The sequence below is a fragment of the Antedon mediterranea genome, chromosome 1, assembly GCF_964355755.1.
Source record: "Antedon mediterranea chromosome 1, ecAntMedi1.1, whole genome shotgun sequence".
In the NCBI taxonomy this organism is placed as follows: Eukaryota; Metazoa; Echinodermata; class Crinoidea; order Comatulida; family Antedonidae; genus Antedon; species Antedon mediterranea.
In genome coordinates, this window is record NC_092670.1 from 39,907,604 (window position 1) to 39,933,447 (window position 25,844).

The window sequence follows — 25,844 nt, forward strand, 5'->3', positions numbered from 1 at the left end:
AACGTTTCGAAACATATATATTAATGGTGTAACGTAAATAATTGTATACAGAGTTATTATACGCGTAATCTCGCTCTTTGTCGAAGGTCACACGCGTATCTGTTTTCATTCACTTCGCTAAAACACCTCTACACATATCATCGTCAAACAGTGCGTCACATTATTAATTTACATTTCATTTATTCGTTAAAAAAAATGAACATTAAATAAACGACCTTCACTTCAATTTACAAGATTAAATTTACTCCCAAAAAAATGATATTTATCTTATTTATGACAAAAACAGAATACATTATGGGTTGTCATAAAAGCATTATTATTATGTTATACTTATTGGCATGTTAGTGATAAGTCTTCTTCAATTAGTAATTTAAAAATGTGTTGTAATGATCATACTATGACGGTTGGATGTCATGTATATTGCAACATTAGATCGGATGTATAATCAAATAATAAAGCTCGGTTCCCACACAAGTGCGTTGACCAATCACAAGCGACAGCTAGGGGGATACATCGCGTCCTGATTAGTCAAATTACTTGCGGTGCGCTTACGTATGTCCTGGTGTTGCATCCACGTGTGGGAACTGAACTAAAGCTCTGTCTACACTATCAAACAAGTTTGACAAAAAAGTGTGATGTGTCCAAATATGGTAGTGATATGACATCTTTGTGTCCATATATGGGCACATTACATTTTGTATCACATAAAGTTTGATAGTGTAGATAGTATAGTTTTATTCTGCCATACTTAGTTTTTAAATTTATTCAGACATATCGTTTATCAACCAGTTATATGAAGAATTGGATGAAATTGATTTTCTATGGGAAGTAAACAATAGAAAGCTTATCAGTAATCTAATACTGAACGTGTTTATATCAACTCCATAATAGAATTAATAATTCCTCCCGGGAAAAACTACGACGTACAATTAATCCGTATTAATACGTAATCAATAGAGCGCGTATTGTGGGATCAGCGAAGCTTAATACGCGCTTGTAATAAATACGCACAAGGAATTGAATTCACTGCGGATTCTTTAAAGCTTTGTCTACACTATCAAACTACTTTGATAAATAAATTGTGATGTGCCTAAATATGGTAGTGATATGGTCAAATATGGTAGTGATATGACATCACCATGTCCATATATGGGCACATCACACTTTCTTGTCGCTTAAAGTTTGATAGTGTAGACAGAGCTTAATAATGAAGAACCCGTAAGTGATAGTACGACATAGCTAATTATTACGTATGAAAATGTTACTTGATTTCTGTATCTTAGTTCAAAGATATCTACCAAAAAAACAATAAACATCTCATTTTGGTATTGTAATAATAATCTTAAGCATTGCTAATATTTGTAATACAAGTTACTATAAGACTATCAATCCATTACATGTTTATGTTCACTGAAGAAGTGAAATATGATTTACTAGTGATAATCTAACAAGGCAAACAATAAACATAGGTAACCTATAATTTCAACAGGATTATATATTATATACAATAAGTAGGCCGAACGACAACATAGCATTACGGCACGAAATACTACACTCAAAATAATCTGAGAAAATTATATTATATGTTATATTATATTAATATATAACTTGGCATGGTATAGTGATGTACTGCAAATAAATGAATTCATAAACAGAATCCTAATTATTTCAATGGTTTGATAAATTTGTAAAATAAAAAAAATAACAATTATATTACAGCGAGTTAGCTGCATAGATACACATTGCATATACAAACAAAAGAATAAGATATTGATTCATTATATCTCTATAAGTTTAGGCTAAAAAATAATCGGTTATAATATTAAATAAGCATGTTTTTACTTTTACACTGCAGAGTGATAACCCTGACCATACAAAGTGGAACTTCATTTCAATAGACATGGTTTAAACCCCGACAAATTTCTAAGAATAACTTGTTTTGTTTAGGGATAATCTCCAAAGTTTATATAACCCAAGCATACCTTGCTTTTATATAATAAAACTAATTTAGTTCACATTATAAACCCTGAATATTGCAACTGTGTAAAATTTGATATTAATAATCTCCATTTAACATCAAAACAGCATATTACAAATATTTGTATGACGCTTTAGGATGCAGTAAGCACCTCCATCCCCTCCTCTCCACCTCTCCCCACAACATGGCATAGTATATATATATAGTTAGGATGCAGTAAGCACCTCCATCCCCTCCTCTCCACCTCTCCCCACAACATGGCATAGTATATATATATAGTTAGGATGCAGTAAGCACCTCCATCCCCTCCTCTCCACCTCTCCCCACAACATGGCATAGTATATATATATAGTGTTAGTATAGTATGTGTTTACATAGTAATTAGTATAGACCATCAGTTGAAATTAAACTCTTACAATCTCACATGTCTTATCTCTCATTTAAAATGTATTCCAGACACCATATATTTTGGGACAGACAAATGGTGATCAGTTTTGAGAGATTAAAGCTCTGTCTACACTACCCAAATGTTGTATAGTGATATGCCTAAATATAGTAGTGATATGCCCAAATATGGTAGTGATATGCCCAAACATGGTAGTGATATGCCCAAACATCATCATTTCCATATATGTACACATCAGACAAGGTTTTACAGATACAAATCTAAAGGAGTGCCACTTGCCTGTGTTATTTATTCATCTGAATCCGAGCCCTCACCTAATGGTCGTATTCTAAGATTGTTGGCTCGAACTACCTTCAAATTTGGACAATTCTTAATGTTGTTAGCAACATTCAATGTCACAAATGTGTTGTCAAGATTTAATAATGATAGGCTTAGCAACTTGAGGTGGGGCAAACCTTTATTGGAAAGAAAATATAAAAGTATAAGTACAGTAGTACTCATATAAACTTTGAAACATGATAATTGTGAACTTGAACAAATAAAGATTTTAAAACGTGACAGATATAAATCTACATACAGTACATAAATGCATTGTATATAGGTCTAGCATGTTGGTTGCTGTTTACCATACATAAACCTGGTTCTGGGTTTTATACACAATATATACAATCTTCAGGTCACAAATTTAATTAACGTTAACCAACCCACACCATGCAAAGGCTAAAATACAAAGCAATAAATGTTAATTGTACATTGTAAAAAAATCACACTTACCAGAGTTTGAAATGTTAGTACGGCTTAAGTTGAGTTTACTAAGCATATGGCACTGGTTGAGAGCCTTTGACTTGAGTAGTTTGCTGGTAATTTGAGTTGATGAGAGACTTAGCATTGTCAGCTTAGTAAGAGAACTAAGCACCATTGCTCCGGTGTCACTTATATTTGTTCTATCTATACTCAATCCTTGTAAATCTGTCAGTCCTATAGAAAAATAAACATCACAGATAAAAATAATGAAAAAATAAATCTCTCAACATAAACAAAAAGATCAAAAGATTTAAATATGATGAGCTTTGTAAAAATATATTTGATTTTGTAATAAATCAAATATTAATAAGATTAAAATGGTAATTTACGGTTAATACATTTTTCATCTATAGATTTGAAGATATTTTTAAAAAGTTATAAGATTAACAATTTTTATAAGAGATTATTTTCACAACGATGCACAATCTGAATGATATTAGTGTAACTATTGTGAAAAAGTGCCCAAATATGGTAGTGATATGCCCAAATATGGTAGTGATATGACATCATCAAGCCCATATATGGGCACATCATATTTTTTTGTCACATAAAGTTTGATAGTCTAGACAGAGCTTAAGACAGGGAAAAACTCTCTTGTAAGTGTTCGCAATATGTCCTTTTTAGTACCAAGTACAGATTACATCAGATTATACAAAAACTTATTAAGCTTTTGAAACAATAAAAAAAAACAAAATGTGCCCATATATGGACATGATGATGTCATACCACTACCATATTTATGCATATCACTAGCATATTTGGGCACATCACACTATTTTTGTCAAACTAGTTTGATGGTGTAGATAGAGCTTAAGTGAAAATAAAATACCCAAATTCAACTTTTTTTTTCAATGTTTTGTTATTTATGTTTCAAAATAATTATGTCAATATTGGCATTTATTGTTTCAATCTAAAATTGTGAATTTATAAAAAGTGTGTTTTACAATATCAACGTACCTTTTAAATGCGACAAACCAACGTCAGTAATTTTAGTATTACTAAGAGACAGTTTTCTCAGACTAAAAGAAATTAAAGAATCAATCAAATTATCAGAAATAAACAGGAAACAAATAAAAGAAATAAATGCCAAATCAATTCTTGTAACAGAAGCAACCAACACATTAATTCTGATTAAAACATATGCTATATTTATTCCATTCAGTACTATTGTAAAGTTGTTCAATGTTTCATAAAAAAGAACAACATATCAAACGTATAATAAAAATCTATATAAAAAGTAAAAGATAGTTCTTTTTTTTGGACTGGACTAATTATTGAAGTAATTGTTTTGTCATATGGTAGGTTATTGATATTCCATAACTTGGTATTGTAGAGTTGTATGTATATTAAGCACTATCAAACTCTATGTGACAAAAAATGTGATGTGCTTATATATGGACATGATGATGTCATATCACTAACCATATGTGGTCATATCACTACCATATTTGGGCGCATCACACTTTTGTTTTGTCAAACTAGTTTGATAGTGTAGACGAAGCTTAACTTGTTTGTGTGAAATTATCCCATTTAACCCATTTGAGGTATTACCAGCTTGACTATGTGTACATTTAAAATAGGAAACAACATTACCTTGTCATGTCTGCAAGATGATGTACGCCATCATCAGTAATATGGATGTAATCAGAAAGATCTAGTTCAACTAATGACATACCTTAAAAAACAAAACAAAACAAAAAAGTGACATACATACAGGCAATACAGACAGTAGTAGTGTGGGTATTACAAATGGAATATCATCTTCATCATTTACTGACAGAAAAACACATTAAATTGCTGTGGGATTGGGGTAAAGTGGACCATGGGATTAGGGGTGAGGTGGACCGTGGGATTGAGGGTGAGGTGGATCATGGGATTGGGAGTTAGATGGATCGTGGGATTGGGGGTGAGGTGGACCGTGGGATTAGGGGTGAGGTAGATCATGGGATTGGGGGTGAGGTGGATCATGGGATTGGGGGTGAGGTGGAATGTGGGATTAGGGGTGAGGTGGATCATGGGATTGGAGGTGAGGTGGACTGTGGGATTGGGGGTGAGGTGGACCGTGGGATTGGGGGTGGGGTGGACTGTGGGATTTAGGGTGAGGTGGACTGTGGGATTGGGGGTGAGGTAGACCATGGGATTGGGGGTGAGTTGAATCATGGGATTGGGGGCGAGGTGGTCCGTGGGATTGGGGTGAGGTGGTCCGTGGGATTGGGGTGAGGTGGACCGTGGGATTGGGGTGAGGTGGATCGTGGGATTGGGGGTGAGGTGGACCGTGGGATTGGGGGTGAGGTGGACCGTGGAATTGGGGGTAAGGTGGACCGTGGGATTGGGGGTGAAGTTATACCAGAGTCAGAACAAATGTATCAATTCATGCATTCTCACATAATCTTACGTATGTTGTATGGAATAGGGTAAATGTGTAATAACAAGCATTAGTTACCTGCAATGTATTGTATTCCAAGGTCTGTTGTTGTATGCCTACTTGGTAGTTGAATATGTCTTAATTGCATACCTATAAAAATTAATGACACAATGTTACTGTAATGTTCTAAGTAAGTTGCTTAGAAGTTGATCACCGACTTATGTGTTTAAATTGTTTGTTTTTCTCCATGGCAGCAGTGGTGAATCCAGAAATTTGCATTATTTTTTGCATTACAATTTGCAAAATTTAGGAGGAGGGGGAGGAGGAAGGAGTGGAACCAACTACTCAAAAACCCACATGGATGCACCCATGGGCAGGCTTTGAGCAAACAAACCTTGCTATGTTTATAGTGGGCCCATAGATATTGTTGGTGGTCTACTGGGTGATAGACTTGATTTATGCAAACAGAGGAGGACTAATTAAAATGGCTGCCATATACCTGTTCGTAAACAGATAGATATAGACATAATACAACATTATTTTTTTAAATTAACTCTAATGTTGAAGATGTATTGTCCCCCACCCCCTAAAAAAATGATTTCACTTATAAAAAGTCAAATGAAACGATTAATTTTAACCAAAAACCATTGTCTGACAATTTAAGTATTTTTTGTTTTAAATTACATTTTTTCAGGTAATCAATCCAGTTTTTGGTCAAAGTGAATAACTATTACGTGACATTACAATGGCATATTCAACAAAAAATGTAAAAAAAAAAATTGTTAATATATCTTTAATGTTAATCAAAGTAATTAAAATGTAAAAATTAACTCTGACCTGTTAAAGAATAGAGGGTTCTGTCTCCTTCCATACTCAGGATAGAGTTGATATTTAAAGCTTTTAATTTTGGTAATTTGTGAAGTCCATTTAAGCTTTCTGACTTTACGTAAGTCGACCCAATATTCAATGTTTCAAGATGTGAGAGGCATTGTAGAGGTAGAAGAGTTGTAACCTAAACAAAATAAAAGCACATAATATTATCAATACTTTCTTTTATTCACATTTATTTTACTCATTGTTTATAAATATAATTTCTTATCATAAATGATGGCAAGGATCCTGCATAGAGAAGTTTACACTTCTGTTTTCGCAGGACCATTTTACATAAAAAAACATAAAACAATAAACACAACATAATACCAGTAGTAGTATTACATTATACAAAAATGTTGATATTAGGCCTATTTGTAGGCCTAATAGAAAGCTTTTCCAGGTTTACTTTAGACCAGAAAATTTGCTGTTTCTATATTTTTTATTTATTCAGGTATAACAAATTTACAAAAGCAGACAGAAGTCTGAAAATATTGTATTACAAAAGATTGAAAATGATGAATCAAAAGTAAACAATGCACAGCAAAACAACACATAAAATTTAAACATACAGAAAGTAAAAAAAAAACATTCAAATGTAACAGTATTGAAAGGCTATTAGATTACTTATACATGTTCCACATAGTTTATATTATGAAATATTAAATTTTACCTGTGTCTGCTCAATTGATAAATGACGTAATAAACTAAGATCTGAAAACAGAAATACAAAACTATAAAATCTGAAGATAACAGAATATGTAACACACATTTAGTGGTGAACTGAAAATAAAAATATACTTTTTAAGTAGTTTCTATCAGCTGCTGCTTTTACATATTTTTTCGAGAGCTTTTTTCAACTTTCGTAAGTCCTTGATTGACTCCAAAGTGTTTAAAGTTGTGAATAATGTTCGGCAACAAGGCCTTACAAAAGTTGGAAAAAGCAGTAGCTGATATAAACTACTTATAAATTGCAAAATGTGTGTTTCCCAATGTATAACAATATACTTACTCGCAATAATTGATATGGAAACATCAGTAATACGAGTCTTACTTAAATACAATTGAGTAAGAGTTGATGATAAGTGAGTAAGATTCTCTACTCCTATGTCTGTGATGTTAGCACCTTCTAAGCCTAAAGTTGTCAAATGCTTTAAATCTACAAAAATATAATTGATTTACAGATTATTAGTAAATACCATAAACGGATGATGATGTAGTCGTTTTATTATTTTGGATTGTACAAAAAGTTGCTTTGATAACCTTGATCGTTCAGATTTTATTCTGAAACATGTGTGTAAGATTAAACGTAAGGCTATGTATCATCTGATGTAAAGTGGGGAAAGATTGTTGGTTATACTTATTGGGATATAGTAGAGTTATGTCAAAATTTACATTTCCATTGAAACTGATTTTGTGGGTATCTTAATTGTTTAATGCGATTTGATAAAATTTATACTGAACATGAACCTACCTTTAATACATTCAAGCACTTTATCTGTGATTTGTGGATTTAAATTTAGTTTTAAAATCTTTAATTTTTTCAAACCTGTTTAAAAAAAGAAAACATTTATTATTTGTTATATTTATATTTATAATGTACGACTACGGTTTCAGCCATCGGCTCTTTGTGTCATTTGACTTTTTTTTAATAAAGATATACCGAAATATATATATATTTTTTATCTTAAAAAATTCCTGAAAAATGTTGTGTTCTGAGTAAATTACTGTATATACTGTTCTTGCTTTAATAATGCTTTTATTAATATATATGATATATATTTAATGTTTTTATTTATACAATACAATAGTATTTATTGTCATTTTGACAACAAGGTACAAATAAAATTTGGTTGATTTACATTTTGATATACATACAATATACAAATGTATAAAGAAAAACCAAAACACTTAGTTAATTAATGTGTAATGTTGTTGCAAAAAAAAAAGGATGTTTGTTACCATGGTAACTTACATGGTAGGAGGACAGTAAGACCAGCATCACTAATGAGACTACAAGAACAGATGCTCATGTGACTTATGTTGCTATGGAAACGTAGCGACTGAAGAAGTTCGTTGGTGGTGTACTTGTAACAATCTAGCACCAAATGGGTCAGGTGACTGGAAAATAACGACATAATAGAGTTTTATGTATATTTAAACCACATTCATAATGATACATAGTTTTATTTATTTATATTTTTATCGGGTGCTAATAAATTATGTAACTTGCACATCATAGATCGCTGAAATTTAATGCCTTTAACAGTCTTTTTTAATGGTGTTTTGTGTTTAGAATGGTGTGTACAGCAAGCTACATTCCGTATGGAAATTTGGTGAATAACTTTTAATTGAACGCCATACAATGCATGCTATTTTAAATTGAAATCTCTTATTCTATTTAGAAGCAAACTTCATAGTTGAAGGCTACTGTTCCACTGGCTATAGCTATTGCAATTCCACTTTTTTTTTTGCATACAGTGTGTGGTGCATATAAACAAATGAGGCATTGTGAGCCAATGCAAAGATAGGTGATTTGAATTGTTTAGCCAATACATATAGCATTCATGTAGATTACAGTACCATGACAGAAATATAGGCATTGTCCTTGGTCGCAATGTTCCATCTTTTTTCATCTCATCAACAATTTTGGCTGCTAGTTGTTGAGGCATTCCACCCAATGAGGAAGGTGATTGGTTGGGATCTCCAAGTTTCTTAGCAACAGCTTTCGTTGTCATGGTAACCAGAGATGGTATGATCGTTGACCTTGACGATGTCGTTGGGACGTCGGGTGCTTGTTGGTGAGCTAACGCGATTCGTTTGAGGGCAGCATCAGCTGAAATGCAATCAAAGAATGGTTCTATTACATAAAATGGCTTTGGTCATGGTAGATAGACAGTGTATTTTTAAATGCATAAACCAAATTTTAATTATTATATTTGAATATATGACTACCTGCTTTTTGTTTTGAGACTTCTTCAGCTCCTTCTTCACTGGCTCCATCTTGGAAGCCATATACAAAGTTGACAGGCTGAGCATCCAGTCGGTTCCCTCCTCCCCATGGGTGCTGTTGTGGACCCTGGGCTTCACCCCAACCAGCAATTAATTCTTTCACAAAAATAAAAAGTGTATTTAACACATTTAACAACGATATGGCCATGGTGACTTGCTTATTAGATCATAATGTTATTATAATTAATATAATTACCATCCATATCATTATTCTCATCATTTGCATCTGGTTCTTCAACCACATCACCAGCTATATCCTCTGAAGGTTCTTCTTCCCCTTCTTGCTCTACCTGCTGCAAACTATGACCTGCCCCCCAGTTATGAGCTGCAAAGTGAGGGCGCTGGCTATTGATCAACTGCATCTGTCGGTTCAATCGTCCTGCCACATCCATTCCAGTACCACTTTGGCTGGGAAGCGCTGTTGATGTGGTCGATACCGACAGTGTTGGTGGCTCACTATTAGTCTCAGCCTTATGAACTAAATTACAAGTATGAGATTTTATTACAGTCAACTGTCTGATTACAGACATCTTTGGCCAGCCCAACGGTGTCCGGTTTTCCAGAAATTCCGGTATTTATTTCTGTTTTACAAGGGTGGTCCATCCAGCCAAAGCCGATCATTAGGGTTCCTATGATATTATTATTTATGTAGAATTTTAGAAAAGTGCTAGGTGGTCAAAATACCTATAATACAAGAAAAGCCTAAATTTTGATGGAAAGATAAAAATTGCCTAATGATACACTGAAAGAAGTGTGTGAAAATGATAAGAATGAGAGAAGAAAATTCTAGAAAAGTTTTGATAAATTTAGGAAAAAAAACACATACGTTTACTTGGTGGTCCTTCTGACTTCCTGGCAACAAGCACACCCCTAGGTGTGAGTTTTAATTCAGACAGTGACAGGATCATGTCTTCACATGTATACACATGTCTGGGAAATGTCTACAAAAATAATAACTCTTTAAATTCAGGATGTTGGCTTTACTATTAACTAATACAATCAAACAAATGTCTTTAACCTAGTTACAACTAAATTATTTAACCGTCATACAAGTTATTTTAACCAATTTAATAAAAATATGTACTATTTCAAATGTACGAATTCAACTATGTTAGTATTTTCAATTTGTTGGTGAACAGAGAACCTATACCGTTCTCTCCATGAAGTAGGTGGTCTAAAGCTCTGTTGTCTATCAAACTTTACGTGACAAAAAAAAAAGGTGATGTGCCCATATATGGACATGGTGATGTCATATCACTACCAAATTTGAGCACCTGTTCACACCTGTTTGATAGTGTGAACAGAGCTTAACTAACATTTTTTACATTCTTTCTATGTTACCTGTAGTAATTCTATTTCTTGCAGAGTTGGTTCTTGCTCCTTAACAAAATCTACAACCGTCTTAAGACTACATGATGCTTCAAATTCGTGTCTAAGTGCTTGACCTGACGGCAAACGAATCTAAATAACAAGGACAATTAGGGTAAACTAATTTGAATAAAAATGGTCATGGTAAACATTTGAAATAAACTTGTTTTTGGTTAATTGATATAACTACAATTACCTGAAGTGTGCATTTTAGGTCTTTCTTTTCTATAGTTTTTTCCTTTTCTTCCTTTTTACTTCTTTCATCTATTTTGCTTTCACATTCTTTTAATTCTTGTTTTGTACTACAAGATGTTGTTGTTGTCTTCTGAACCCTTGCCTTCTTATCTGCTTCAATTTCTAGTAAAACCTGTTGCCTTTCCTACAACAAATAAAAGCTATTAATACAACAAACAAGAAAGTCACAAATGTATTCTTTAAAATGCATTTAAAAAAACAAACTGATGGTTTCTGGTTGACCTTATATAGTTTCCCTTCTAAAGCTCTGTCTACACTATCAAACGAGTTTGACAAAACATGTGTGATGTGTCCAAATATGGTAGTGATATGACATCATCATCCATATATGGGCAAATCACATTTTCTTGTCACATAAAGATTGATAGTGTAGACAGAGTTAATATTACAATAGTACCACAAAATATAATAATACACTATTTTATATTTTGGAGGCAATTTATCCTATTGTATTCTGTACATTTTGATGACTTGTACAGTACCTCATCCACTCATAAAATCTGTATAGTTTAATATCTCTTTTTATTAATTTTTTAAACATTCATTTGAAGAGTGGAAAATAAACGAAACGAAACCTTTTTCTTCAACAAGCGTTTTTCTTTAGCCTCCTTTGCAGCTTGATGGCGTTGCTCTTGCTCCCATCTGTCCTTCTCTGCCAGTTGTTCCTCATTCAAGGCATATCTACTGGCTAACTTTGGTGTCGACTCTGTGTTTGTTTGTTCCGTGTTTGAAGTATCGTATTGTCCTAATTGTGGTTGTACAGTCTGTAATAATAAAAGTAATTTCACAACATAGCAATTTGCAGCACCCACACTCCCCCCCCCCCCCTCCACAAATTAAACACTGCTCTTCTGTTGCCTTATTTAAAAAATTGCTCAAAACTCATTTTTTCGACCCCTAACATACACAGCGCCTTTGACTTTGTACCTCGGTCTTTGAATTGACGCTTTATAAATATTGATATAATAATAATAATAATTTAAAACAAACAAAATTATTAATTAAACATATTAGGTTAAGCAGTACAAGTAAAGTACATTTATTCACATCATTCATGAATGTGTGTGATTTTTTGTTGAAATTTTTAAAGAATTATGGGTATTTTTTGAAAATTGTTTTTTACCTGCTGTGTATTTGTTCGAAGGTTCAAACTTGGAGTTGAGACTGTAGGGATCACCGTAGGGTCATTTACCTGTAAAAGCCTTGAAACAAATAAATTGCAATAATTATTTTTTCTTGTTCCTTGATATTTCACCTACACATTTAAAAGACATACAAGTTTGAAAAAAATGATACATATCAAAAAAGTTTGAATTGGAAAAAATTATTCATTCAAACATTAGTATTATTTGATATAACAATGTGAGATATAACATTGATTGATTGACGTTTTTCTAAAATAACATATTGCATTGTTTATAAGGTTCACTATACTAACCATTCTACAGCTTCCTGTAGGTTGTACTTTCCTGCTTGCACAGCAGCTTGGCTTCTATCTAGGTCGAATCCCATCCCCACTAACGTCATCAAAAGACCATCGATTGTCTAAAGTAAATCAAATAATATTTATCCTTTTTAGGCCTGCTACTAGGCCTAGCCTAGGCCTTATTGGTACTGGTTGATTTTGGTACGAGATGACCAGTACCTTTCCAGAGAGGGCTTAGCAAGGCCCGGGTCTCTGGCTGCCTGGCCGAATACCCGCCAATAGCAAGGCCTAGCTTAGCTAGGCCTAGCTATTCTATACCAGGCTAAGTTAGCCGCTAACTTAGGCCAGGTAATAATCAGCATGACCAACGCATGCATTGGTTTAAATCTTCATTTTAATATGATGCCATTATAAATTTACTTACGTTTTCTGAACTCATTTTTGTCCATAAAAAGAGCAAAACGACGACGTATATATTATTACACGACGAACGCAAGAACATGAATCGCGCAGCTAGCCACACCATACACGCCATCAAAAAAACCAAAACATTAGATTCTCATATGAAACGCCAAACCTGCCTACTATTTGTATAGTTAGTATACGCCTAGTACTGTACTACTGCAGAACCAGGGAAACTCTTCCTGTGTACAAACATACATAATACAAAAAAACAGTTTTGGTTTTATTCTATTTTAAAGAACTTTATTTTTAATGATTTACACATTTGTTTAATATTTACAAAGATGATTGTTATTTCAGTGTTGCATTAGTCATATTTCAAAAACACATAAATAATATTAATAGTAGTTCAAGTTCAACGTAGTAATACGGTAGTTCTTCAGAATATTATAAACACATTTTCCAAATACGATTTTCGTGCTACGGTAGCCATCTTGCAGAGATGACAAACAGCTGTATTAAACAGAATATGATATAGTTTTCAGTAGTGTATTGAATATCCACATTGTACATTGGCTAAACCAGAGACATACATAATGCAGTCACGGGTTGTCGAATCAAAGACAAATCGATTACATAGTGAACAACTAACGCAGCGCTGAGCACACTTGATATGACTGGTGGCGCCAAAGACTCCGACTATCAGACGGGAGAAGTCTTCGCTACAATCCCTTGATGACGGCTGGTGAAATAAATAGGTATCTGGATGGATAGAAAGAAATCAAAGAGTTGATAAACTTGTTGTACGTTCTACAATTATTTGAGGAACTATACCCGGTTAACAATTAACGTTTCGGTAACGTTATATTTACGTATTTGTTTGGTCATGAAAACGTTGTGCAATGACGTTGCAGAAACACAAAAATGTTGACCCTTTTATACGACTTTTTAACGTCCACAATAACGTTCAAAATAACGTTTTAGAAACATTTTTTTAACGTCTACAATAACGTTGATATATAACGTTTTTAGACGTATTTAAAACGCCAGATATAACGTTTATATATAGCGTGCTCACAATTGTTCTGAACAAAACGTTGTACGAATATAAAAATGTCGACCCTTTTTTACGTATATTTAACGTCTACAATAACGTTCCTAAATAATGTATTAGGCCGACTACCAATCTGTATCAACGTATGTTCGACGCATACGAACAATCGTTTATAATCAATACAAGAATAATATGAGAACTTTGAGAACTTACGTTTGTTAAGTAAAGTCTGATTTATCTTTGCCGCTTTCATCTCTCTTTCACTTAAGGCACGATCATAGAGTTGCACATAGGAAACCTTTGCATTTATGCCAGGTTCCTCATTCTCTCCTATAACCAACTTCTCTAACCCGCTCTCTATACTCGTATTCAAATGTCCTATGCTAGCAATTTCACCGTTCCGCCAGAGTTTTACCAAACGTCGATTTTGCTCATACGTAAAAGCTAAAAACGTCCAAGTGTTGGGTACGATTACGTTCGCACTTGTAACTAATTGGCTAAGATGGTATACCTCGATCGTAGAGTTACCCAGCTTATTACCGACAGGTTGACGCAATGAAAACACTTCAATCGTATTGAGATATCCTGATACAATATGTCCGTTTGAGTCTGGTTTGGGGTAGAAATACAGAGCTACAGTCAAACCAGAAATATTAGCGGTATCTTCTTTGACAGGAAGAACAATAGGACCTCTTCCATTCTTTATATTTACATCGAGCTCATCTTTAGATGATCTTCGAGATTGATCGATATTGTGCAGCAAGTGAACATCTCTGTATGTGCTACATACGGGGTCTAGCGGCCAGAGTCCTATCGGTGACAACTCTCCAGTAAATGTAACTACAAAGATACAAAATAAATATACTGAATAAAATGCTGTACTATTAAATCATCACAAAGAAGAAATCATTGCAGATGTTCTGTGATGTGGCAGCCAAAACATAGGCTTGCAAAACAAGGAAGACGTACAGAACACATACATTGATGTACTAGAGACGGTTACTGTGGTATACAGAGAAATAAACTGGCTCTGTCACAATGGCAGATAGGAAGTTATGGAGGAAACATAGTCATATTTAATTTAATTGAATGTATTTATTTCGTCAAGACAGAATAATAACAAAAACCCGTGCCGGTGACGGAATTATATAAACAGAAGTGACAGACGGGTGACAAAAAAGTTCGGGTTTGTCCCGGACTAACTAAGTAAGTATGTAAGTAAGTCATTACAACTTATGTAACAGTGTAAATAATGATAGTAGGAGGAGTAACTGACCTACTGCACACGCCTCTCCTGGGCCAGCCACTCCACAGTAACTTCTTGATGCCCCGTCTTGATACCAACACCAAGCCGTCTCACCTCCGTCAGGATTTCTACAAAAGTTATGATCTCCCAGTCCTAGTGATGGTTCTTGTTCACTAATGTCGTTAGAACTCTCGCCAAAATAAATCGGCTCATCAATGTAGTAATAGTCGCTTGGTGGTGGACCATATACGGGAGCATAGACAGGAGAGTAGACGGGAGCCCCTAAATAAATGTATTCAGGGGGTTCAATACTCGGGTTGATAGTACTCGGTTGTTCGACGTCACTAAAGCTCGGACCATTCGTGCTTACGTCATCCTCCAATATATAATCACTTGAGTCTGCTTTAGGTCTCGGGTTTTCGTACGCACTCGGGTTGTCCGTGCTCAGTTCACCATTGTCGGAAACGCTCGGGTAGGTGTCGCTTGGTTCCGTATTGGTAACATATTCTACGTAATCGCTAGTATTGGTCACACTACTTGGACTATTCAAGTTGGTGTTGTTGGAGGAGTCGGTACTGTTGGAGTCGGTACTGGTTGAGTTCGTGCTGTTTGAGTTGTTATAATTTGATTCCGTAAAATTGTTGTTGGTTTCGTCGTTTAAATCCCAATAATCACATAACTGTCCATCAATGGTTGTTGTCTGCGTACCACGATAATCAGCCCCATCTGCTTCATAGTAACATTCGGCTGGTAAAATAAATAAATTAATGATAATATCAATGAAAAATTAATAGATTAATGGTGCAGTAACCGCTGGTTATTTTTGCTCGAATCTAACCCCTAGCCATCAACGCTAGCTTGGTTGTTGTCTAAAGATATGAACGCCAGGCTAGTGATCTGGAGGTCGTGGGTTCGAATCCCACCCGAGAATTACCTGCGAATATTTACGTTTTCTCAATGTACTTAGTATAAGTCACAAATTATGTTAGAGTAGGATTAATTGTAATTTATGAGATTGTTTTTTTATAGACATATTATCAAAAGCCCCTTATTTGGCTTACTCTTTTCAATATCTGATTCACTGTAGACACGAACTTCACAAATACTTAAATATTCTCGTTTTCCTTTCAGTTGCAAACTAACATATTGTCCCATGATTGGTGGATTGCAATAGATGTCAATAATTGCACTGATGCCTGCATCACTGGTTGTAACAGAGCCTCCGCACTTTTGGTTCAACGTGAAATCATCGAAGTTATTTCCAACTCGTACCTCAGCGTCGACCAATATGAGATGAGCGTCAGAATCTGGTGTATTAAAAAAAGTAGAATAGTGTAGCGTGTTTCACACTACGACGCAACGAAGGACGTTAGCGTAACGTAAGTGATTGACCAATCACAAGCGCTGTGTTTAATCGAACTTCTTCTTGTCATTGGTCAACTCGCTTGCGTTGCGCTAATGGGTTTTCCACTAGGCGAATTTATTCGCGTGAATCGAAAGTGTTCACTAATGCGCATGTGTTGGCCTAACTAGTAATATTTTCATCTACTTTTTGTGACGTAGAAAATACGCAACCAATCATAACTCATCATATAAGGAGTGTTCGATTTTGGCAAATATATTCGCTAATGGCAAAACAGACATTAAGCTCTGTCTACACTATCAAACTTTATGTGACAACAAATTGATATGCCCATATATGGACATGATGATGTCATATTACTACCCGATCTGGGCATATCACCCCCATATTTGGGCATATCACCACCACACTTTCTTTGCCAAACTAGTTTGCTTAAGACAACGTCGATCGTGATGTCGGATGATGGTTAGCAAAATCAAACACAGATTCAACAATGAATTAAACCTTGATAGCAAAGTAATAGGGCATATGGAGTATTATAACATTTACATTATCTAGTAATATAAAAAGTGCTACTGACCGTGTTCTACTTTATTGATAAAAGTAACAAGAGAAACTCTGAATTCATGATCGAGATCGATCATAAGCCACTCCTCGAATCCATTGCCTTACAAACACAATCCATATTAAAATATTTAAACGCAAATAAGATAGTTCAACAAGAAAATTTTAATCATGTATTTTACCGCCATTTTTCATTTTTACATTTTAATTAACATCGTATCTAAAATTTTAAATGAAAATAAATATATAGTTAATAATATATATAATTCAAGAATCTTATTATGTAAATATACCTGTATTTTAACTACTTTAAACACTTACTTTAATTGTCACAAATTGTATATAATATATTCATCACTAAGAATTTAAATAAATGCGAGATGAACTCACACAAGACAGAAAACAAGAGAATAATACATGTTATGACTGTATAAGTAAAGCGTGTGTATCAAATCGATACACCTAATAAAATAAGACGTTATAGATTTTTTTGGTATTATAAAATGAATATGTTAAAAAATATATAAATGTACACATTTATAACAGAGTATTATAATAAAAATGGGACTAACCCACACAAAACAAAAACAAATAAAATGATTATGCAAATTGGCAGTCAGAGCTGAAATTATAGGCATTTGCTACTAGATAATAGTGTCTTACTTGTGGACGTGTAGCACGCATCGTTGTCGTCACCATCTACCGAGTTTCTAAGTGTTTCTGATGTAGAATCAGTAAATATTGACCTCCTTAGTGACAGATACGCTAAAAAGGAAATAGATTAAAACACAGAATTTTTGTGCCGAGAAAATACTTCTCACGTTCCTTCAACTAAAAATTTCCCCCTCCTCTACTCCAGACCTCTTTGTCTGTGGTCACAGTTCCACGCGTCACCCCTATCGCGCCTGGGACAACACAATGTGATGTGCTCATATGAACATGTCATATTACTACCATATTTGTGCATATCACTACCATATTTGGGTATATTACACTTTTTAAAACTAGTTTGATAGTGTAGACAGAGCTTTACAAGGGAACTATATAAGGTCAACAAGAAAGAAACCATCAGTTAATTGTTTTAATGCATTTTGAAGAATACATTTGTGACTTTCTTGTTTGTTGTATTAATAGCTTTTATTTGTTGTAGGAAAGGCAACAGGTTTTACTAGAAATTGAAGCAGATAAGAAGGCAAGGGTTCAGAAGACAACAACAACATCTTGTAGTACAAAACAAGAATCAAAAGAATGTGAAAGCAAAATAGATGAAAGAAGTAAAAACAAAGAAAAGGAAAAAATATAGATAAGAAAGACCTAAAATGCACACTTCAGGTAATTGTAGTCACAAAACATGAATATTCATAATGTTACGTATACGTAACATTAGATAAAGTTAATTTACACTTACATGATGATGCTGTACCGATAAAGAGAATAAGCGATGTGAATGAAGTCCAGTCCATCTTGAATCAAACGTCTTACCATGGAGCTATACAATGGGTCTTACAACGTAGTCTTTACCACGCTTCCATGGTGGTAACGAACTACGGTAGAATAATATTGCGTATCGGTGGTCACGTGTATATAAATTGTCCAATCAGATCAACATTCTCATTCGCGCTTTAGGCTGTATACAGTGCAGACGTCACCCGGTTCAAATTGTATCTCTTGGTATTTTAAAATATCTGTCTTTATGAAGTCATGTAAATACCTTTTATTGATCACTATGAATAATAAATAGGCGATTTTTTAGTTAAGTGTGAGATGTTTGTCATGTATTGATATGTTGTGCTTTTGTAACCTACATAAATGGGAAGTAATACCATCTGTTCTTGACTTAAATAAAGTTCAATTATCACGAATGTGTTTAATGTCCTTTCTGGAATACAACTCTGTAGGGGCAGGCTCTCGTGAAACAAGCTTTTGCTTCTAAGGCTCTGTCTACACTATAAAACATGTGACAAAAAATGTGATGTGCTCATATATGGACATGATGATGTCATATCACTACCATATTTGGGCAAATCACTTGGGTGCATCACACTTTTTTGACAGAGCTTAATGAGGTTCCTAGTTATTTTTAACAGAGTTAATTTGAAAATGCAAGTTAATACACTATATGTAAATATAGCCTTGCTTTATTGACAAATATTTCCTATTCTATTAGTAGACTTGCAGAGACTTCTTGCAGCTGTTTTGTCAATATGACTAGAGTTACTTCAAACTTTCCAACAAAATAAACAACACAAACAGCGTTTTTCCCGGACAACAATTTTAATTCTAGTCCTGTTAAAGGAATTCTTTCAATTAATTATTAATTGTTATATTTATTTTTAATTTTTATAATATTATTGATTTCATTTTTAAACATTGAAATGTTGCATTATTGCAATGATGCACTGGTTCTCCTGTTGTGATTTTAACTACCTTACATTATATAAATCTTTGAAATCTACAATAACACATTTTAAGGCGATCACAGCAACAAAAGGTGTAATAAAAACACTTAAGAAAGGAGGCTGCAGTCAAAACCTATTTGTGAATAGCCACATGTTGAGTTGTGTGTATTTTGATAACACTGGATCGTTGGCAGAACTAAGTAGGTACTTAAGCAAGTTCTTCAGCTAGAGCGTCAGCCTTGGCTACAACTTCTTCAATGTTTCCAACCATGTGAAATGCTACATCTGGGTACTGATCCATCTCACCTATCAAAACACAAAGTTTATATAGAATTTAGTTGCCAATGCTTAAAGATGTATTGTCCACAAAAACACGAAAAATAAAGATAATTAAATCAGACTTTGACTTTTCTGCAGAAAAAAAAAGAACAAAAAAAAAACGTTTTCATGTACAAAAAGACAAAAGAAAAGGCTACGGTTTTAACCAAAAACCATTGTCTGACAGACAAGTTCAGTATTTTTTGCTTTAAATTACAATCTTCAGAAAAATATTTTTTTTTTTATCCAAAAGTAGATAACTATTATGCAACATTCAACAAAAATATTTTTTTCAGGGGGACAATTTTGTAAAACTACTAAAAATGATGGTTATTAAATATTATACACCTAGTGTCGATACAATTATTTTTCAATACACCATCTATAAATATCGTAAAAATACCTTTAAGAATCTTGTTAAATCCAACTATGGTCTCTGAAAGTGGCACAAGTTTGCCAGGCGTTCCGATGAAAACTTCGGCAACTTGGAAGGGCTGCGAGAGGAATCGTTGGATCTTGCGTGCACGCGATACAGTTAGTTTATCTTCTTCCGACAATTCATCCATACCCAGAATAGCAATGATGTCCTGCAGTGATCGATGGTCCTGGAACAAACGTACATCTTGACAATAATTACTCAGAAGTAAAGCTGTTTTGATACACTAAACTGTTATCTTAAGCTTTGTCCACATTATGAATTGAGTTTGACATTTGTGATTTGCCCAAATATGGTAGTGATATGACATGTCTATATATGGGCACATCTCATTTTTTATGGATGTTGCAACCTGAAGTAGAATTTCTATGCTATTGATTTTACCGTATAGTATTTTACGGTATAGTATTTTACAGTATAGTATTTTACGGTATAGTATTTTACGGTATAGTATTTTACGGTATAGTATTTTACGGTATAGTATTTTACGGTATAGTATTTTACGGTATAGTATTTTACGGTATAGTATTTTACGGTATAGTATTTTGTATCAGAATTTTATATTTTACAATGAAATATTTTATATAATAGCTTTAAATGGCTTCTTATACTAACATTACTTTTAAATGTTGAAGAAAGAGTTCTTTGTGTATTTTTTTGGTTATTGAACAAATAAAGCTCTGTCTACCACTAAAGTGTGATGTGCTCAAATATGGTAGTGATATGACATGTCCATATATGGCCACATCACATTTTTTGTCACATAAAGTTTGATAGTGTAGACAGAGCTGTATTTTAATTTGATATTTGCATACCTGGAGGATCTTTTGCACACCACGAGCAATGTTGTAATGTTCATCTCCAACAATGAATGGATCCATGATACGTGATGAGGAATCAAGAGGATCTACAGCAGGGTAGATACCCAACTCAGCAATACCACGGGACAAAACTGTGGTAGCATCCAAATGAGCAAAGGTTGTGGCTGGGGCTGGATCAGTCAAATCATCAGCAGGTACATAGATAGCCTAGGGAATAAAAACGCCAATGTCATTAAACAGCAAAAAGGCTGTCTACTTTCTAGGAGTTTTATCAGATATCAGTTTTATGACAAGTTCTCATTTTAACTGTAAAAATTATTCAATACAGTAATCTGATTTGTATTTCTGTTGGTTATGTAAACATATAGGGATAATACAATACAGTATTGGACCCAAATTAAGGTGACATTTTAGGGACACAACAAAGTGTCCCATTGGTCAGTTGACTTCTGCATAGGTGTCCCTTGGTCAGTTAATCTCTGGTATAGGTGTCCCATTGGTCAGTTGACCTCTGCATAAGTATCCCATTGGTCAATTGACCTCTATGTAGGTGTTTCATAAAAAGTGGGGTTACAAGTACAGTTACAACAACCTCATTTTTATGAAAAATAAATAAATGAATATCAGGAGAAGGAAATAAGTGAGGAGCCTACAAGATATAGCATACCTGTACAGATGTAATTGATCCCTTGGTAGTGGTAGTAATCCTCTCTTGCATAGTACCCATATCAGTAGCCAGTGTTGGTTGATAACCTACAGCTGATGGGATACGACCCAGCAAGGCTGACACTTCTGAACCAGCCTGTGTGAACCTAAAAATGTTGTCAATGAAGAGCAGTACATCCTGTCCCTCTTGATCACGGAAATATTCTGCGACCGTCAAACCAGTTAAGGCAACACGAGCACGAGCACCGGGAGGCTCATTCATCTGACCATATACAAGGGCTACCTATAGAAGCAAATATATAAAGATTTAGAAAATAAACAGTTTTAAAGAGTTACCTAAATGCTTTATTTTTCATATTTCTATTGTAACTATTCTTACCTTTGATTTGTTTCCTTTAAGGTCAATGACCCCACCTTCAATCATTTCATGGTAAAGATCGTTTCCTTCGCGTGTTCTTTCTCCGACACCGGCAAAGACCGAGTAGCCACCGTGAGCTTTGGCAATGTTATTGATCAGTTCCATAATTAATACAGTTTTTCCTACACCAGCTCCACCAAATAGACCTGCCAATAATAACAAAAGTAAATAGAACAAATGCTGTCAACAAAAAACTCGTTGATATAAAGTTTGCAGTACACCAAGTATATATAGTTCTGAAAAGAATTCTTGAAGTTTTGATCAATATAATTTGATCATCATCTGGAATGAGAATGATCAAAGTATATTGATCGAAATGTCAAGAAACAGTTCTTTTCAGAACTATTATATTAACATTTGATTTCACCATGCAAACCTTAAAAAATAAATTAATAATTAGTGATATGTAAACTGATTCAATGGCACTGAGTGGACTCACCAATCTTACCACCCTTGGCATATGGAGCAAGTAGATCTACGACTTTGATTCCAGTTTCTAGAATTTCTTGTTCTACATTCATTTCTATAAACTCTGGTGCTTCTGCATGGATAGCTGCTCGCCTGTCAACAAAATTAATGTTATCAATATTAAGCTCGGTCTAAACTAGTTTACAAAATAATGTGTGATGTGCCCAAATATGGTAGTGATATGCGCAAATATGGTAGTGGTATGACATCATCATGTCCATATATGGGCACATCACATTTTTTTGGTCATATAAAAACTTTGCTAGTGTAGACAAAGCTTTAGGTTTTTTTCTAAATATAGGATATTACAAGACCTAATGTTCTTTTGCTGATTTATCTGAAGATAAAAAAATGCATTTATTTCAACAAAAAAAAGAAATTTACATAAAATACTCATCTGAACTGGCTGAAGATAGGCCTCTATATAGACAAAATTCAATACTGGGACAATACCTGGGGATGTGCCTGTTTGTGAAATCAGACATAAAGTAGGGGGTAGGATGATACCCGATGATATACGGTACTAACCTTTCTGTTGGGATCGGGCCTCTTTCATCAATTGGTTCACCTATAACGTTGATGATCCTGCCAAGTGTCTCTGGCCCTACAGGGATACTGATTGGTGATCCGGTATCTACACATTCCTGTCCACGTACAAGCCCCTCTGTACCATCCATAGCAATTGTCCGCACTGTGCTTTCACCTGCAAGAATAATACAAAATAGTATCATGGGGTATTCATTTCTATGGAAGCCACTTCAATTGGTTACGTTTAGTCCTGTAGCACAAGAGCTACATTACACATTCAGTCAATTCCATTCGAAAAAGCTCAAGACATATTATTGTTGACTACCTGAAGAAATTAATTGATCATATGATATTTAAAGCCTTGTCTAGACTATCAAACTTTTATGCGACAACAAAAATGTTATGTGCCCATATATGGACATGATGATGTCATACTATCTACCATATTTGGGCACAACACTTTTTTTGTCAAACTAGTTTTTGATAGTGTAGACAAAGCTTAATTCAACAAAATGGGAGCATCCATTGTATACAAATGAATATAAGTTTCAGCAGTAGCAGTAGAACCATACCTAAATGCTGTGAAACCTCAAGAACCAGTCTTGTTGTCCTTCCTTGCACCTCCAATGCATTAAGGATTGGTGGTAAAGCATCTTCAAACTGGACGTCTACTACAGCACCAATAACCGATACAATTTTACCTACAGGTTGTGCTGCTGCTGCTGCCTTGGCGTCTGCAGCATATTGCCGTTCTGTGGAAAAAAGAGTGAATGAAAGAATTCTAAAAAAATTATTAATTATCATGGCATGTGGGGGTCTGCTCTCTAGGGTTTACAGCCGAAACGGCCAATTAAAACACAATTGAATGTATGAAACGCCGCGCGTGCCGTTTGTCAACAACGTGTAATCAAAACGACGTGTGGTTTAACACAATTGTTTTACTTTTTTTTTCAGATTGAAATGACGTATGTGACTTAATAAATATTAACAGATAGATGTTTTTAATTATCATTATTTTTATTTTACATTACATTAAATATTATATTATTAAAAACGGCCGCCGGCTGTTTTGCCTATTTCAACTTTAATAATTGATACAGTATTTGTTTGAATACGTTAAATAAATTCAGAATGGTGAATTATTATAATAAACATTATTTTAATAACTAAAAAATACATTTATTCTTTGATTTTATTCTTAAACATATATTGGTTGGTTTCATTTGTTACTCCATCATGGTTTCATAGGCTTTACTGTACGTTTATAATACTGTATTGGCGTCCTATAGAAAATGTTGGCCTACCTACTACTAAAGTGAAGGTTTTACAACATTTTGTGTATAAATTGCTTTACTAGCATCATATTTTAGGTATTTAGAGGGTTACAAGTAGGTTCAGTTTATTTATATAAGGTCCAATGGGGTAGGCTTATTAATATTATTTAGAATAGGAGGTAGTAAAGTAAGTAAGTAGATATATTTGGATTTGTTTCAAGTTTGTGGCATGGCATATGTACAACAAAATACAATAAGATTAAGAAGTCACACAAAATGCTGTGACTTTTTTTTAAATTTAAAAACTTTCTGGTTTCATTTTTTTCAATTTTATATAATACTAGGCCTAGGGGGCCTACTAGAGAGGGCCTACTACTTAATAGTTAATACACATAAAAAACACACTTATTTATCAATTAGGAATGTAGGCCTATACATTTACGGGTTGCAATAATAAATTGACGTCAATAATGAACAATAATATAATGTAGGCTTTAGGCTAGGCCATGTATAGTTAGTAGGCGTTTCTTGTCTAAAAGGAACCGCACAAATTCCATCATCCGTTGCATAGCCTGCCACCGGTGGCGGTGCTCTCCTCCTCCTGTCTGCAAAAAATGGAAACCGAACCGGCCTAAATAATTCAGCAAAAAAACGTAAATTTACACCAAAAAACACATAATTACTTGAACAAGCAACTGCAGGAACTAATGATGATGATTTCTGAGCTGTAATCACACTACTCAAGGAAGGCTGAGCAGCCTTTAGAGCCGAAAAACTTTTTCTTACAGCGTGTAGCATGGCGGATACCGGTGAAATAATCTGACGTCACTTTACAGACCCGTATGTATATTTATCAAAGATTGTATAGCGGGCGCTATACAATCTTTGCTTTTTTTATGTAAACTATTTGATAAAAAGGGCTTTCAGAACAAAGTCAAGTTTCTTACTGTCATGTTATTAATAATAACACTTATTTGTGTGCCAATGAGAAGCCGTATTTTCCGCCACTGAATTATGGTATGGAGAAGACTAAAAACGTGGGAGGTCGGTCGAGTACGCTGATTTATTACGTATCTGCGCGCGCAGCCGGCACCATTATAAAAAACCAGCAGCAGCAATACATTACTTAATTAAACTGTTTCACATTAAACTTAATTTTTCTATCTTTCTTATGAACGTTTTCTAGGACATTTATACATAGACCATTGGCCCGAATACAACAATAAATAATTTACAATAATAAACGTTAATTATGTGTGTTTTTAATAATTTATTTTAAATTCTTTAATATGAATGTTTTTTTTCTAGAGCAATCTTGTTTAACGTAATTTAAACTTATTATAAAGCTATATTTATCGTAAACGTTTTGTGAAACAAAAAATTAACCATAACCCATTGAAAAA

General features: G+C 34.1%; 3 protein-coding genes across 3 annotated transcripts; all 3 read right to left on the reverse strand.

Moving 5' to 3' along the window:
- Positions 1-216: 216 nt before the first annotated feature.
- On the reverse strand, positions 217-12,983 carry LOC140039696 (uncharacterized). Its single transcript, XM_072085320.1, has 20 exons — positions 12,909-12,983; positions 12,497-12,603; positions 12,182-12,260; positions 11,634-11,822; positions 11,000-11,182; positions 10,777-10,896; positions 10,262-10,376; positions 9,632-9,913; positions 9,379-9,531; positions 9,007-9,259; positions 8,399-8,544; positions 7,898-7,972; positions 7,436-7,582; positions 7,097-7,137; positions 6,391-6,565; positions 5,632-5,703; positions 4,782-4,863; positions 4,146-4,207; positions 3,159-3,362; positions 217-2,839 (listed from the first exon to the last, which is right to left on the reverse strand). Exons 1-20 carry the CDS (start codon positions 12,921-12,923, stop codon positions 2,673-2,675), a joined length of 2,667 nt encoding a protein of 888 aa, XP_071941421.1. The 5' UTR covers positions 12,924-12,983; the 3' UTR covers positions 217-2,672.
- A 281-nt stretch (positions 12,984-13,264) lies between these two features.
- LOC140049992 (uncharacterized) lies at positions 13,265-16,702 on the reverse strand. Its single transcript, XM_072094971.1, has 4 exons — positions 16,248-16,702; positions 15,217-15,933; positions 14,154-14,780; positions 13,265-13,648 (listed from the first exon to the last, which is right to left on the reverse strand). Exons 1-4 carry the CDS (start codon positions 16,339-16,341, stop codon positions 13,428-13,430), a joined length of 1,659 nt encoding a protein of 552 aa, XP_071951072.1. The 5' UTR covers positions 16,342-16,702; the 3' UTR covers positions 13,265-13,427.
- Positions 16,703-19,259: 2,557 nt separating this feature from the next.
- On the reverse strand, positions 19,260-25,266 carry LOC140039708 (ATP synthase subunit beta, mitochondrial-like). Its single transcript, XM_072085328.1, has 9 exons — positions 25,125-25,266; positions 23,740-23,919; positions 23,168-23,342; positions 22,611-22,732; positions 22,133-22,317; positions 21,755-22,036; positions 21,082-21,294; positions 20,234-20,435; positions 19,260-19,818 (listed from the first exon to the last, which is right to left on the reverse strand). The coding sequence occupies exons 1-9, from the start codon at positions 25,237-25,239 to the stop codon at positions 19,721-19,723; spliced, it is 1,572 nt and encodes a 523-aa protein (XP_071941429.1). The 5' UTR covers positions 25,240-25,266; the 3' UTR covers positions 19,260-19,720.
- Between the last annotated feature and the right edge of the window lie 578 nt (positions 25,267-25,844).